Genomic DNA, 16,702 nt, shown 5'->3' with positions numbered 1-16,702 from the left:
TTAGCGCTCTAATTAATTGAGCACTGTCATCCAAGGGATGTTTTCACCATATTTCAGTGTCATTTGCCAATACCCCGACGGGTACTTCTTTCGCGAATACGCCACGCCAGCATCCAACCAGACGAGCTACCATTGTAGAGAGCAGGAAAGAGTGGTTCTATAAAAAGCACTCGCAGTATTGTCAGGAAAATACCCAAAAGTACTTTATTTTCATTTCGACCTAGAAATGGCTTATTCAGAATAATTGACACCATTTAGCAGAATACCGCCTACGATCCCTTGGCGCCTTCAGAACGGCTAACATAAACGGATGTTGTGTGTGCGTCCTCGACTTTGGAAGCAACCCTACGGACTCGTACCGAGCTTTGTGATTTGAAAACAATTCCTTGCATCTTATTTATTAGACTGGATGAACATTAGCCTATGCTGGTCACGTACTACGCTCAGCCCTTTTCCATATTCTATTACGTACAAGCAATTATCTTTACGTTCGCTTTCAACATAGGCGATTTTATTAAATTTGAATAAAAACTGAGTGTTCGTGTGGGAAGTCGATTACGCCAAAGGAAATTGACTTCGAGGAAAATCCTGCTTGCAAGGTTTTTCTGCCTCAGGAGCGAGACGAAATAATGGAATTAAAGACACGTTTCGTGGTTGACCTAAATTGAAATTGCGTGATAACTTCACGTTTATATATAAATTGTAAATAATTCGATCCCGCTTTATGAAATCCCTGGAAAAATTAACCTGAGCCCTATTTCTTATAATTCAGCTTGAAAGTCCTGTTGACAGGATAAAGGATAATAAACAATATATACAGATACAGATATGCTCACTGTTTAGTAGAGGAAAGAGGGGTCCTCAGCGATCCTCAACGGGTCGTTTATGATACGGAGAGTGGCATCTCCGAGATACCCGAACCAGTAGTTCTGACCCCCGGGCAGGTATAACACCTACGTTCTAGGTAGTAGCCTCAAGAAAGTTTCTCGGTAGAGAACGAACTGCAAATGACCGATACACGCCAGGACTCACTGGGAATCCCTGGAGCCGTAAACAACTCCTTGCTAATGTCCATCGGGTCATGTGAGCCTAGTTCTACCAACCGGCAAGACATCGGGATGCGCAAACTGGGAAGAAAACAGTATCCCAGACAGTACCAAGCAGTGCCGTTGTTGCAGAAAGAGGCACAATGGAAACTGTTGAAACAGGGCAGATAACTTGGAACATAAGCCGAGTGGGAGCGTTGCTGACTACTCTTGCGAAAGCCAAAGAGGAAAGGCTTATCAAGAAATGCGCGGCAGTTGTGCGGTCTACGACGTTCCTCCAGAAAAACGTCAGCAAAGAGGTAAAAAACAGGTTGATAGAGCTGGAGAAACTCCTGGATAAAATTTCGTACTACTCGAGGAAATGGAGTGTAACAAAAGATGCACGAAAAAGAGAAACAACCCCCCTCTCCCCCGCTTGGAACACCGCGAGCGCCAAACCGATCGTAGACAGCCCATTGCAGAGCAAACTGGGAAAAAACGCCTGGAGCCTACTTCATCATCATCAACGGCGCAACAACCGGTATCCAGTCCAAGTGGTTAAGCAACTCCAGATATCCCGGTTTTGCGCCGAGATCCACCAATTCCATATCCCTAAAAGCTGTCCGGTGTTCTGACCTACGCCATCGCTCCATCTCAGGCAAGGTCTGCCTCTCTTCTTTTCCGACTATAGATATTGCCCTTATAGGATTTCTGGGCTGAATCATTATTATCCATACGGATTAAGTAACCCGCGCACCCTGACCTATTGAGCCGGATTATATCCACAACCTGACGGTCATGATATCGCTCATAGATTTCATCGTTATGTAGGCTACGGAATCGTCCATCCTCATGTAGGGGGCCTACGTGCTCTATGAAAATCCGAGACCTTGACTCCCTCACAAAAAGAACGAGGTAGAAGAGACCATTAAGCGCAAATTTCCAGATTGGTATCACCTCTGCGGACTTCCGGGGCCAAAAACTCGATGTGGTGGAGGTTGTGGAACAATACGCGAGGAAGCTTCGAAAGAACGGGAAAAACAAAATTGGTTGGGTAATATGTAGGATACGAATTCGATCCGTCCCAACTAACTGTTACATATGTTTGCATTATGGGACACGTCTGAAACTTGCCTGGAACTTGAGAGGGGCAAAACGCCACAGATGCGGTAACGCAGTATATCTGCATCGAAAAGGAGAGCTGGGCGCTATGCAGGGATCGTGGCGCATCTGATGAGAGCGTTACGCCACGCGATGTTCAGTCTTCAGAAAAGAACTGAAAAGAGTTAGGACGCTGTCAAGATGATTCGCATCCTACAGATAAATATGCACCAGAATGCAACCACTCACAAGTTCCTAGCGCAGTTCGCTGCGGAGACCAAAGCTGATTTAGTGGTGATCAGTGAACAATACCGAAATAAACATCCAGCTTCATGGTACCCCGACATAATGGGTACCGCTGCTATCTGGGTTCGGGACGGCACCCACCTTAGAGTTCTTTCCCACGGCCGAGGGGACGACTTTGACTGGATTCGGTGTTAAGGATAACATTCTGTGCATAAATGCAAAAAGTAGATTAAAGAGTATCCACCCAGTGTTCTTTTTCAATCAGTTTTCTATCCTATTTTGCTGCTGCCTAATTCGATCAGAAAATGGGAGAGGACGAAAACGACTCAGCACAAGGTTGAATCTTGCCTTTCGAAACATTCTCAGTTCCGGGATGTAAATGCAACTAGTCTAATGCCTGTATGTCAAAACGGATCGCTGCAGCCCGGATACCGTGAACCTGGAAAGACTACCAACCAACGACAAGCTGAAGGTACTACGAAGGAGAATGAAGCTTCTTGGGAATAAGTGCTTAGGCATTGCTACACTATGGCAATATCAGCGGAAGGTAAAAACAAGCTCGATAGACCTACAATAGATTCAACAGCCTGCTCAATTAACGTCGGCTTTCAGCGACACTTTTGTCTACTACTACTAGTGCTAGTGCTCAGAGGTGGCGGTGAGGAAGACGGGACGGCAACCCTGTCGGCCAAACCAAAACCAAGTGGCCGAGGAGACCCTCCATAGTGGTGGCACCGGGAGACTCTGTACCCACTTTGGTTTGCCGGCCGTGATGCAGTAGGCGAATGCTCCAAAGGCCTGATTAGGGCGATCAGACCCGAGTCTGCACGGAGACTCATCTGAAGTGGCAAATTGGTCACGAAACCTTACCAGGGATATACTGGTACCATGGGAACCGGGAAAGCCGCTGGACTCTCATACTTCGGGTGAACTCCCGTTGTATGTAAGTACAGCTCGGTTATTTGCGATTGACCCCCCTAGTGGGAGTTTCATGGTAATTGTGGTTGTGCTCAAGCGAGAAGAGACCTTCGGGCCTCGGCGTGGTATTGCGTTTCAACACGGGTGCCGTACTCCTTAGTTCGGTAGAGATTTAGGTAATCCTTGCATCCACCAGTATGAATGCTAAGCCATCTACTTGGTATAGACTGGTACCGTTGTTGCTTGTCTCAGCGGGGCTCTGATTGTGGTCACAAAATCAATCCGTGTCTTAAGAGGACCGTAGGATTAAGTCTCACGGCGTGGCGGTGAGGAAGACGGGGTAGCAACCCTGTCGGCCAAACCAAAACGAAGTGGACAAGGAGGACCTTCATGTCGTGGCATCGGGAAACGCTGTACTCACTATCATCTGGCCACGATGCAGATCTAATCAGGGCAAGTCTGCACTGTGACTCAACTCAAGCAACAATAGGTCCGGAAACTTTACCAGAGATATACTGGTACAATGGGAACCAGGATAGGCACTGAATTTACATGTCTCAGAAGAATTTCTGTCTCGTGTGCGCTCAACTCAGTTGTCGCAGTTGGCCCCCTAATGGGAGTTTCATAGGGGTTGTGGATATGGTCAAATGAACGGAGACTTTCGGTCCTTAAACGTGGGGTTGTGTTTCAACACAGTTGCAGCACTCCTAAATTCAGTACACATTTAGGTAGGTCTTGTATCCACCAAAAGAGTCGGAATGGCTGGTATGAAGATAAATGTTAGCTAGCAACGGAACGGAGGAATGCCGCATACCGAATAATGTTGCATTCTCAAAGGACGCGGGCACGCGCGGAGACTTATCACGAACTCCGTCGAGCGAAGAATCGACTTCACAGACGGAAAAAGGAAGCCTGGGAGAACCAACAAGTCTGTGAACTAGAAAAGTTCAGGGAGCAACCGCACCAGGCGCGCAAGTTTTACCAACAAGTCAGCAGGAGGTTGGAGGTCCCGCCAACTGAAGACGACGGACAAATATTGCCACCACCAAGTATAGAAGAAACAGTCCATGAAATCCATCGGCTTAAAAATCATAAGTCGCCAGGAGCCGATGGAATTACAGCCTAATTGGTTAAATATAGAGGCAACCAATTATACCAAGTGGTTCATCAACTTGTGCTCAAGGTATCAGACAGCGAATTAATGCCTGATGACTAACAACGAGGCATTATCTGTCTAATACATGAAAAGGAAGATATCACACAGTGCAGCAATTATAGAAGTATCACCTTGCTGAGTACAATTTATAAAATATTCTCCGCTAGCCTAGCAAGAGCTAGGCCGGATAGCTCCATACGCCCAGAACATCATTGACCCATACCAAAGAGGCTTCACTCCAGGGAAATCAGCAACAGATCAGATTTTCTCTGTGCGGCAAGCGATGGAAAAACTGTTGGAATATGGACATCAGTTGCACCATGTTTTCATCGCAGCACAGCCAGGGTAACACTGTACACGGCCATGAGCAAATTTGGTATCCCGACGAAATTGATAAGACTGACTAGGCTGACCCTGACCAATGTGCGGCGCCAGATAAAGGCAGCAGGATCACTCTCGAGACCATTCAAAAATCAACAACGGTCTAAGACAAGGGGATGCCCTATCATGCGCCCTTTTAACCTGGCCCTTGAGAAAGTGATTCGCGATGCTGATGTAAATGCGTGAGGTACCATCCTCTTTAAGTCCACCCAACTACTGGCTTACGCTGACGATATTGACATCATTGGAAGAATGACAGGAGATATACAGTCTACCTTCGTCCAGATCGAGTAGGCGGCGCGAGATCTTAGGCTGCACATTAACGAAGCCAAGACGAAGTAAAGGATGGCCTCGTCAGCGCCAAAACCAAAAGAACGAAAAGCATCGAATCGCACTGGTCAAATCAAAACAATGAAGATAGGAGACTACAACTTTGAGACCGTTGACAATTTCTCCTATCTAGGGTCGAAAATCCTAACCGATAACAACTACGATGATGAAATCCGCGCACGGTTGTTGTCGGCCAACAGAACCTATTTCAGCTTACAAAAACTGTTCCGCTCGAAACGTCTAACCACAGAGTCAAAGTTCTTACTGAACAAGACTATGATCTTGCCAGTCCCTATGTATTCCTCGGAGACCTGGGTTCTTAGCAAAAAAACTGCGAACTCTTGGCCGCGTTCAAGAGAAGAATCCTCTGAAGAATTTTTGGTCCCCTACATGAAAATGGACGATTCGGTAACCTACATAACGACGAAATCTATGAGCGATACCATGACCGTCTGGTCGTGGATAAAATCTGGCTCAACAAATTGCGATGGGCGGATCACTTAATCCGTATGGATGAGGATGATCCAGCCCGGAAAGTCTATAAGGACAATATCTATGGTAGAAAAAGAAGACGAGGCTTACCCTGCTTGAAATGGAGCGATGGCGTAGTTCAGGACACCAGACAGCTTTTAGGGACATCGAATTGGTGGACCTCGGCGCAAAACCGGGGTGTCTGGAGTTCCTTATTATAACAGGCCTAGACCGGATCCCGGTAGTTGCGCCGTTGATGATGATGAAGGCTTAGTATGCCGCTGTAACTTTCACCACATATAATCAGATTTTTAAAGTTCCTTCCTACGTGACTAGCATAAAAATATCGTCATAAGTTTTGACAACTGTGATTTCTCAATTTGGTTTCATAAAAGTCCAAAACAAAACAATTTACACCCTTTCAATCGATACGCTGTAAAATTTTTATGAAAGCAAAGCTGCCAGACATTCCAACTCTGCCCAGTACCATAAAATTATTTTTCGCTTTTATTATTGATCCCAGTTTCTTCCTTCGCGAGGCCATTATGAACGCGATGAAGTCATCGTACATAAAAGTTGAATTCCACTCAACACAAGGCTATATGGACATACTTACATAGCCACGAAAAGAAAAGTCCTGGGCTGGAAACTTAGAGAGCTAGACAATATGTAGTATTCAGGGTAACCATTCAACCAGTGTCGATTCACTTTATAAACATCCACTGCCGCTTTTGATTAAATCAAAGCTGAATAAAGTTTGCCAACAACGGCTGGAAGACTGCCTTCCTGGTTATGATGGTCGTTTGCAATCGGCCTCAATTGACGTTGAAGCCATGAAAGCAAGTTGAATGAGCGTCCTTTCGTGACAATAAAACAAGAAATGGCTAATTATAATTTAGATTTCGTGCTTACATTGAATATCGTGAAAGAATATTCCGAATAATCGTTTCAAGCTTAGTTGAGGAAGCGATGCTGGAAACTGTGGTAATCCTAAAAAAATCAATACTGGTGGCCACGTCCGAAAAGTCGCCACGAAACCTGGGTGCGTACAAGGACATGGGGGTGGATCGATTAAAGTGAGGAGCTGGAGACTCGAATAACCGCGACTAGTGATTTTGGGCTTAACACCTTCGATCTTTGAAAGCCATAGAATGACCAAAATAGAACTAGTATGTACCAGGAAAAAAGGATAGGATTACCTAGCTTGCCACAGAAAAAGGAGGTACCAGGGACTAGAAAATGTTGTATTTTGAGTATCATTTCTCCTTCCTTGGCTCGATTAAAAATATTTTGGGATTGATTCATTATGACCAGCAAATAAAGGAGTGGAAGGTTGTGGGAGTTTCACTCATAAGAAAAACAAACAACTTTGACAAACTACATATCCAACCAAAAATGGAAGGGTTGAAACCATCCCCACATGCAGTTAAATGATGGAGAAATAAAACTGACCTCCTATCTGGATAGACCACGGTAAATACAAGCACATCTGCACTGCGTCAAAAATCAAACATGCCGAAGAAATGGAAAAGGTGAAGCCATTATGGGTGGACAAATCAATTGAATAATAAAAAGACTCTCCTCCCAAAAAATTGAAAAAATAAAAACAAGATGACGGCGTCAGCAAGTGGGAGAAAACCAGAAAGAGAAACAAGAGCGAACAAAAAGCACTCAAAACTCAGAAGCTGAATGCTAAGAGATACAAAGCATATTTGGGCACAAGGTGTTACTCCTTGTACGTAGATCGTACCTTATATGCATTTGGTATGTCAGACTAACCGGATGCGTATACCATACATTTCGGAGATATTTCCCGGATATCTAACCCCAGTGGAAAATAGGACTTTGGCACTCCTGGATTCAGGATTGGCAAGGGACTAACTATACACCCCGGAGAAAAACCTTAGTGTTGCATTCATTGCACCCGAAAAACACTTTTTTATATGGGTGAATGAGTTGCCACGTACTTCAATAATGAGCAATGACATCGGGCTGAAAAAAAGGCTTTCCCATGGGATGACCCGGTAGTGGAAAGAGACATGATAATTGAACAAGTGTGGAAGTATGTGAAAAACCGAACTTTCTCTAGCGTCTTCGATGGTATGGTCACGTAATTTGCGCTAACGAGAATTCACTTGCCAAGATGGGTCTGAACATCGAAGTCGATAGTAAACAACCAAAAGCAGGCCGAAACAACGGTGGCTTGATACGCTGGATGGGGATTTAAAAGCCTTGAGATTGCATCCAGATCAGGCATTTGATAAAGCCAAATGGCGAAACCGATCACGATGAATCGACCCCGCTTGTGAACGGGACAAAGGCTGAAGAAAAAGAAGAAAAACTCTAGCAGATATCTCTGCCCGAACAATCATCCCGGAAATCTTCCAAAATGAGGGCGGCATTCACAGTCTCTGTCATGAAGTGAAGTTTAAGCAATCCTACACTATAAGATAGATAACAAAGTTCCTGATGTTGATGGGATACCGACAGAAAGAAGGAGACGCATATTATGATATGAGCTCATGAAAGTAAACTGGATAATAACGGAGATAAACCCCGTTGTGGCAATTACAGATTTGTTACACTATTGTGTTCGTCACAAAAAAAAATCAGGTCATTGAAGGAAGAGTAAGGGCGTATACGAAAAAGGTCGTTGGAGAATACTAAGGTGCTTGAAATTTAAAATCAGTGTGCGCCGCATCTTTGTAGTATAGATCAGATCGGAGGCAATGTACTCTCGAGACCAATTTGAACTGTCTCACCTTTGATTAGAATTCCAAAGACCATTCATGATGTGTTAGGGGGCGGTAAGGCCACACAATTTTGTAATATACTATTATTAATTATATTTGAGAGGTTATCAGGATGGGGTAGTTTAAGTGATATGAAGAGTATGAGGAGAGGCCAGATCTCCCATCAGGTGAGACCTCGTTCATGTACTTTTCTGTTCTGGCTGAGCATGGACTAGTGTGCAAACACAGCAATGGTGCGTGGACCAAAATGGCTATGGGAAGAATAGAACCAACATGGAAGAAGAGAGGAAGAGCAAACTTACGGTGCAGGGGCTTAGAAACCTAGTACTGCCTTCTTTTGGAAGTGAGCAAGCAAACTCCCGACCGTCGATATCGCTCGACCGCAATGCTTCGGTGGCGGCAACTTGGCCACCGTGGCATCCAATGCTATAAGTGATTTGGAGTTGGAGAAAGAGGTTTTCAAGCCAAATAAGACCTTGCCAAAAACAACAATTACGAAGGCAAAAAGTGATAGATTTAAAGGAAATCGCTACCCGACTGAAGCGGCTTGGACACCCACCGCATTTGTCCAAGAGGCGCGACCACAGAAGGTACTCCGAGACCAAGAAATTGACCCATTCAAGAAAAGCTCCTCAATTCTTCGATCTTCACCAATGCCAAAACGGCAAAATAATAAAAGCAGGAAAGCATGTTAAATGCTACTGAGGAAGGTGCGTTTAAAAGGAGTTATCCAGCCAAGGCTCATAGAGAACAAAGCCCTGGCCCGGGAGAAGCACTTTGGAGCATAATTGATCTGTCCAAATTCATCAAGGATAAACACAATTTGCACCAAGCTATTAAAAACATGGTGAGAACCATAGGGTCCTCTATGACAGGTCACAGGAGGAAGAAAGAGGTTCCAAGTAAATCCGAAACCTCCCATTCCAACAGTGTGACAGGCAATCCAAGTGACACCGAACCGTAGTATTAGCGACCTGCCAGTAAAGAAAATAGTCCGGGAGAAAGATAGTGATCTTCCAGGGAATCAGCAAGCACCTCAGAGAGAAAAAATACACAAGCAGTCCCGAAAAACGGAACTAAAATCACGGAAGGTAGAAAGCCTGCGCCCCAAGTGCAAGCGTCAGCAATCAAGGGAGATCGCAAGGGGAAATAAAATGGTGGTAGGACGTCGTTAATAAAAAGACGAACAACAAAGCAAATGTGCGAATCCGCCCAAAGACAATCGTTATCTCCAGAAAGGGCAATTTGTCTTACGCGGAGATTCCAAAAAAGGTGAAATCTGACCCCCTAAAAAATTTGGGTACGAATATCAGCAAGATCGGATGGACCCAAAAAAGGTGATGTTCAGCTAAAAAAATCCACCTTGGGCAAAACCGACGGCTTTCGCTACCAAGTGAAGAACTCGCTTGGGAGCGAGTTCGAGCCCAAAAGCATGAGATCTACATACAGTGCAAGGACCTTGACGAAGTGACATCCAGAGAAAAAATATGCACTGCGTTAAAAGAACAATTCAAGTTAGAGGAACTAGAACAAGAATCAATCGTGAGCTTGAGCCTAAAGGAAGGAAAAAATAACCGGCATATTGCTGAAAGTGATAAATGACCGGAGTTCAGGAAGGCGCCGACTGCAATGAAAAAATGAAGTTTATTCAAATAAAATTTGATCATTGCAAAAATCAGCGGTGTATACGTGTACAGCTGCTACGCCTCACCCAGTCTCACATTGTCTGAATTTGAAGACATGTTTGACAACCTTGTTCTCGAAGCAAGGAGACGAAATCCAAAGGTGATTGCCGGTGACTTCAATGACTGACCCTCGAGTGGGGAAGCAGGAAGAGTGTCGCAAGGACCCCAAGTCTATTAGAGACTTTTAACCAGCTTGATTTAGTTTAGGCCAATGAAGGTGATGCAACAACCTTTCGCAAAAGGAGGCCTTCTTCAATCGTAGACCTGACCTTTGTCAACCCTGCACTAGTATGCGGTATGCCTTGGCACATTAGCGAGGACTACACTGGCAGCGATCACCAGGCGATCATTTTTGAACTGAGGAGGGAGCAACGGGCCAGGGAGGCAGGATACCTAAAGCCGAGAAGGGCATCAGACTGGTCTCCATAAGCGTTGGACGAGGGAAGCTTCTTGGAAATGTAACTAGGCCAAGCTACTAAGGCAGGCGGTCCTACGGGGCCTTCGATCAGCCTGCCATCGAGCCAGAGAAACGGATGAAAGGGCGGTAGCGATCGGGTACAAAAGGAGCATGCTTACAAAGTAGCCTGCAAACCTCAAACTTGCCACTCAGCGGAGCAACAAGGAATGCTTTAAGGAGAGATTAGATATTGTCTGCTATTTGTAGTCTCGTCTAAAATTGATAGACCTCCTCCAAACTACAATTTTTATTTTCCAGTGTAGATATATATTTCGGGAGCAACTTACTTAAGTTGCTGGAAGAGCTTCCTTTGGTAAAGGTGTGCGGAAGATGACGATTCAGAGAGAGGTTCCAGTTGTCGCAGAAAACCCCCGAAATTGAAAACAGAGAATACTCTCTTTTCTTCGGCGTTGGAATCCGTATAACAGGAACTTTAAAAAACGACCAACATTCCCGTAAATCGAAAATGACTGCAGAAGTCAATGCAGTCCTCCGAATCTGGTGTTGGCTGCTTCCCTAATGTCCGGAACACCTTCAACTCAACTCCTGCTCCGAATACGTGAGTCAGTTTCAGAGTTTTAGTGGGCTGTGTTAAAGTGTTTTATTGATCAATCTAACTGCAATAGATGCATCTCAGAAGACGTTCAGTTTTGTGAATATGGTGCTAATATGGATCTGGAAATTAGACCGCGCTCTCTTCGCTGTTGAGTATGAATTTATTAATGAAGGATCTTATTGGTTGATTAAGATCTCTTGGTTGAATGACTGAGGCAATGATGAATACCGTGCGAACCCACGCAAGATACGCGTGAATTTTATACAATGACACGTGGGAGATCGAACCGCTCAAAGGACCCCCCACCCACAGATTCCCGGGCCTAGCTAGCACAGAGGCGTGCAAGCACGTGTCGACAGAGCACTTAGATGGAGCTTCAATATTTGCGGGCGGGCCAGCACAGTCAATTGAGGTTTTAGGGTAGCTCTTCCCTCTTGGTCATCTCCGGTCACTAGGGATGGTCTTTTGAGCATGGCAACTTTCAATCAGCGATTACAGGTAGACATGTAGCCCAGAGCAAGACATGCTGGAAGTGTATTTCTTAGAAATCGCTCTAAGTGCTCTGACCCTTCTTTTAGCATCGCTGAATAGTTGCCATCAATGAATATACGAGTTGAAAAATTTGTTGAAACCGCCATTTCTCTCCCTCCCACGTTGGAGTACACCCTGCGTTCGTAGTGATGAGATCAGTTGAAGTGACGACATCAAACAATCGCTTCTGATAAAAATTCATGTGACAAACATATAGGCAGGCTGACAGACAGAAACACTGACACGAAAAATCATAAAAAATCACGAGATCGCGTGAAGTGGTATCACATAAATCTTTTATTTTGTATCCTATTGAGAGCTGATCTTAATCGGGTTAGTGAGGACTTTAAGCATGACAGGCCCCGATATCATTGAGCTAAATTTAGATAGCAGATTTTTTATCTGGCTAGAATGTATTTTCTGGTTTGTACAATGAATGCCCCAAGATAATAAATGGCAAATTAAAAACCGTTGAGCCAAAAGCTTATCTTTAGAACACAAAAAATTGACGGACATTTTATTCATTTATAATCCAGCATAGTGCGGTCTGCTTACTTATTTGAAAGATAAAGATATAAATACAATACTACATGGTATTATACATTCCAAATTACTTACTCAATTTCATTATTTTCAAAAATCATTTCTCCTTGTAGTTGTTCGTAATCCTTGCCCGCTTTAGCTGTTCCATCCTCCGTCCAAAATGGCACTCTCACTTTACCACGCGCGCCCGAATATCGTTGAATTTTCAACGGATAAATGCCCACCGATTCAACCAGCTCATGATCTTTTGTTGCAAATGAAAAAATACCGGCATGATCATCATCTAGGATCATCACTGTAGCACATTTCGGGGTAGATAAAATAGCCGGTCCACTACAATTACTTAAACGTACATAGAAGTGCTCATCCTGCTCGAATAATTCATCATCGATCACTTCAATTCGAAATCGTTGTTCATCCACACCAGGCGGGAAATTCAGAGTACCCTTCTTTCCTACGTAGTCTGAACCAGCTTCCGCTGTACCATCTTCGGTTTCGAAGTCGACTTTCACAAACTGCGATAGATCACCACGGCGTACGACCCTCACTTCAAATGATCCACAAGACTCCATGACAGTGTAGTGGCCAGGTTCGAAGTAAACTTTACAGGTTGCATCTTCGTCGGGACTGGACGCTACATCGACCTTCTGTAATTCTGCCTTGATTTCACTGAGATCACTTTGGGCTCGTTCTTGGATTTTCTTCATAATGTTTCCGCTGCCCATCATTTTGCGCGTGGCTTGTATTCTGTAAAAAGCACGTGATTTGTGACCCTTGTTGATCATTTGTTCTTGGGCCATCATTTCCAGTTGCTCGAGATCATTCTGAGGGTAGGTTTTCCTTAGTTGTTTCAAGGTTCTAATATACTCTCGCCTCGCTTCTTCGAAGTCTTTCATGTCTTCCGTGACCACTCCGCCATTCTCTTCAAGCGTCTTGATTCCATCCTCTCTGTTGTTCATTTCTAGGACCGCATCTCCTTCGGCACTAACCACCACTCCACGTTTATTCATTCTGTAGTTCTTATCCAGATATTTGTAAAGTAAAAGTCGCCGGTCAGCAATGTATGCAGATAAGACAGTCATTGGGAAGAATGAGAATGTCAGTAGACCTTCCCAGACCTCCACTCTTCCAGGAGAGAACTGTGCTAATATCAAGTAAAGCCAGATGTAAGCGAAAACTGACCATGTCGCGGTCAAAAAGAACACTCTCAGATGTTTGATTCTTCTAACTTCTCCATTGGGGATCACTGTTATACACAGTGCTATAATCACGAACAAATTATAGGCCGCCGAGCCGACTATAGTTCCTGGTCCTAGGTCACCAGCTTCAAAGTTCTTCGCAAACATTTCAATCACAGACAGTAAAATTTCAGGAGCGCTTGATCCTAACGCCATAAGCGTAAGATTGGCTACCGTTTCGTTCCACACTCTAACGACAACAATCTGTGACTCTCCATTCGGTTTTTTAATCTTCACTTCCTTCTCCTTTGAAGTAATCACCTCAATAGCAGCCATAAATCGATCCGATACTATTGACACTCCTATGAACAAATAGACCATGGACGAGAAATAGACAACACCGCGAAACACTTTATCTCCCGTAGTCATGTTTTCCTGAGGCATCCACACAGGTATGACAAGGCCATCTGTACATACGATCTCATCAGCATCAGGATCAGGATCAGTATAATTCGCTCCAACATAGTCAACTAGAGATATCAGCAGGACAACTGCTGTCAATAATCCTTTGGATGTAAATATGGTAAATGCATTGATTGGTTCCATAGTGTCGATGGTGGTGGTAGCAAAGGGCCAAGTTCTTATTTCGAAAGTGATCCTTCAGAATAAGTGGAATAGATACGAGTATAGAAAGTACAAAGTAGTGTAGATCAGTCAAGTTGATACCATACAGTAAGATCGATTAGACTAGAAGTGTAGTTGAGGAAGTATTTGGGATAGTTCTAATTCGCGAGAGTACTTAGTAAGGGAATAGTAGAGTAATAGTAAGAAAAATTCAAGTTGAGCAATTTCAAGTTTGAGATCTCATCGAAACTAGCTTAGTTAGTAACAGGCTTGATCACTATCATCCCCACATGGAATCGTACACCGTCAACAGCGTCAGCATTCTTCTCTTCCTAAGCCTTTGAATGAAATTAACTTTTCAAATGTTCTTCATGGTTAATCCCATTCGCTTTTGGTATCTTCGTCAAATCCGAATAGTTCACTTGGAAGCCCAGCTTTCGAATTATCCTCGCCCACGAAACAATCAACGCATGTACACGCTCACTCCGGGTATTATAATTCGCTTTTAATTAGTTCAATTTAAGTATTTAGCGCACATTTTCACTAAAACGAAGCTCACAATTACAACGGATTTCATTCGCGCCAACTTTCATTTACGACACCCACTCATATGCTCTGGAAGATCATCAATGAGAACGCACTGCACTTGCTTCGATATTGAAATATCTGGCAATTATCTAATCACATTCTGCAGACATTATCTCCACAAACTATGTAGACAGCCTTGACTAGACGTTCGTATCGTAGTATCAATCTACAACCGATTCAGCACCTATAGTCGATCCATTGACTATTCCTGACCGATTCGCATATTCTAGATATAACTTGGCAGCTTTGCAGACATAAACACTGCACTTGAAACCCTTCAGATATACACGAACCTTAACCCGTTTCTGATAGGAACCCACATCACCAACATTCACTTGCTCGATTCCTTCAATTATCATTAGTTATTGCATTTCTTGTGTTTCCACTGGTTAACATTAGCCGAGGACATTGTTCCTTCCATCCAGATTTCCTTACTACCGACATATACCCAAAAGTACATGCAATGGCTTGAAGACACGCAAATAACTTGGAAACTTTTTCACGACACGAAAGTCTTACAGAAACGTAGGAAGGTTCTCATAGACGGTCCTCATACTCGCAGCGTATTGATTGTAGGCATAAAGCGCTGTTAGATACTCGCATTAGATACTTTTCACTGAGGGAACTAGACTACAGCGCAAAGTGTCCACAGATTGCTTCCGTTGAGTGAACGCTTGACTGATTCCTATGCAGTCTTTGAAACGAGACAGTCTCACGCCGCGAGAACACCTGTTCGACGAGACCCAACCAAACTAGTCGTCATGCACTCCCCAACACTGCTTCGTTCCCGGAATGATGAAATCATCTCAAACCTTGGCTAATTAGCCAACCACATATCTTTCGCCACCACTGAGAACGCTAGAACTATTCCGGAAGCATTCCATTGATTCCATCTGTTCAATTTACTACGGTCAGCATTACTCTGCGGTCGGAAAACTCTGAGCGATACCCCACATTGCCGAATCGCGAGCAGGTTGACTAATACACCACCTCTAGCGACTTTGGCAGCAAACCGGTCTGGATTCAACGAAAATCCTATACTTCCCGGTCTTTGGCCCGTTACGCTCGGAAACTTAAGTAGGAATCGTTACAGTCGATACAGCATAGTGGCAAGTACAGATAGACTGAACTGAGTGCTAGAGGAATACGAAATGTTGTACAGCCAGAGCCTACTGCGAGTATCACCGAACCGCGCGATGCGTGCTCGACAACTGAAGGATACTCCACGAACACTAAACTTCTGCGATGGCATTGCAAGAAAGAAGCACCACCGACCCTCAGCTGCTAACAAGGCATGCCAGCTAGAGAGTATCGTAACCTGACAGTGGCATTCTGCACATTTGTTTCTGCCCAGATGTCCCACACTAGACGCCCTGTCGAGGTGTCCAAGCAGACGCTCCTTAGACTCCAGCGGCTTGTCGCGAGGGTTAGAAAGAATAGCTTTGCGGAACCACCAACCACCCACAGAGCTGGTGCTTTGTCTACACCTAATACCCTCGACCACCCTCGAGCGTGGAAGTGTTACGGCACTCAGCTGTTAGGCGGAAGTGTGCCACTGCTCGACTGCCAGAGCCCCATCGCAACAGTACAAGCCCGATGCCCTCCGCTGTGCAATTTTCCACAACAAATTCAAATTACTGGAAATCGATAATGCGATTTCCACTCCCAGGATAAGTAATGAATGTGGCCATCAATGCCGTGAAGACGCAAAGTATTAGGCTCCCCATACCATTCCCCATTCGTTTCGTGTCATCCAATTTTTGGATAGAAACCTTGCAAAAGGTTGCACTTTTCCTTTCGTTTGGATTGGAATGTGCAATGTTCGTATTGGCGGTGAACAGTAAGCAGAAAGCTTACTCCAGCTCAAACCACCCACCCACCCCAAGAAAGCTACGCTCAAGTTCTCCATTCAAATTTGCAGTGGAGAAACTTTTCCGTGAGCTAAGTCCATTGGGGGAATTTTCACTCAATACAATGGAGCCTCGAAATCACTCAAGGGTTGAGTAAAATATGTCACAGGCTCTCAAACTAAGACTTAAGAACTTAAGGAGTTAAATGTCGTCACATTTAATTCGGGGTCCTTGGCCTTATATCCGGGTACCTGGTAGGTAGGTAGGTAGGTATCAGTGGCCGCTCCGAGGAGCCCAATTAGCGCTTTG

The 16,702-nt window shown here is 44.4% G+C and overlaps 1 protein-coding gene across 4 annotated transcripts in view; it reads right to left on the bottom strand.

The window, feature by feature from the left end:
• LOC119650953 (sodium/calcium exchanger 1-like) overlaps positions 1 to 15,478 on the bottom strand; it is a 540,060-nt gene extending 524,582 nt beyond the window's left edge. For all 4 annotated transcript variants that reach the window (XM_038054189.1, XM_038054190.1, XM_038054192.1 and 1 more), the window contains exon 1: positions 12,229 to 15,478. In XM_038054189.1, the coding sequence (XP_037910117.1) occupies positions 12,229 to 13,937 (1,709 nt within the window). In that variant the 5' untranslated portion in view covers positions 13,938 to 15,478. The remainder of the gene's footprint in view (positions 1 to 12,228) is intronic.
• Positions 15,479 to 16,702: the final 1,224 nt, after the last annotated feature.

The sequence above is a fragment of the Hermetia illucens genome, chromosome 3, assembly GCF_905115235.1.
Source record: "Hermetia illucens chromosome 3, iHerIll2.2.curated.20191125, whole genome shotgun sequence".
Classification (NCBI taxonomy): domain Eukaryota; kingdom Metazoa; phylum Arthropoda; class Insecta; order Diptera; family Stratiomyidae; genus Hermetia; species Hermetia illucens.
The sequence above is the reverse complement of the archived record's forward strand: the minus strand, read 5'-3'. Positions and strand labels throughout refer to the sequence as shown.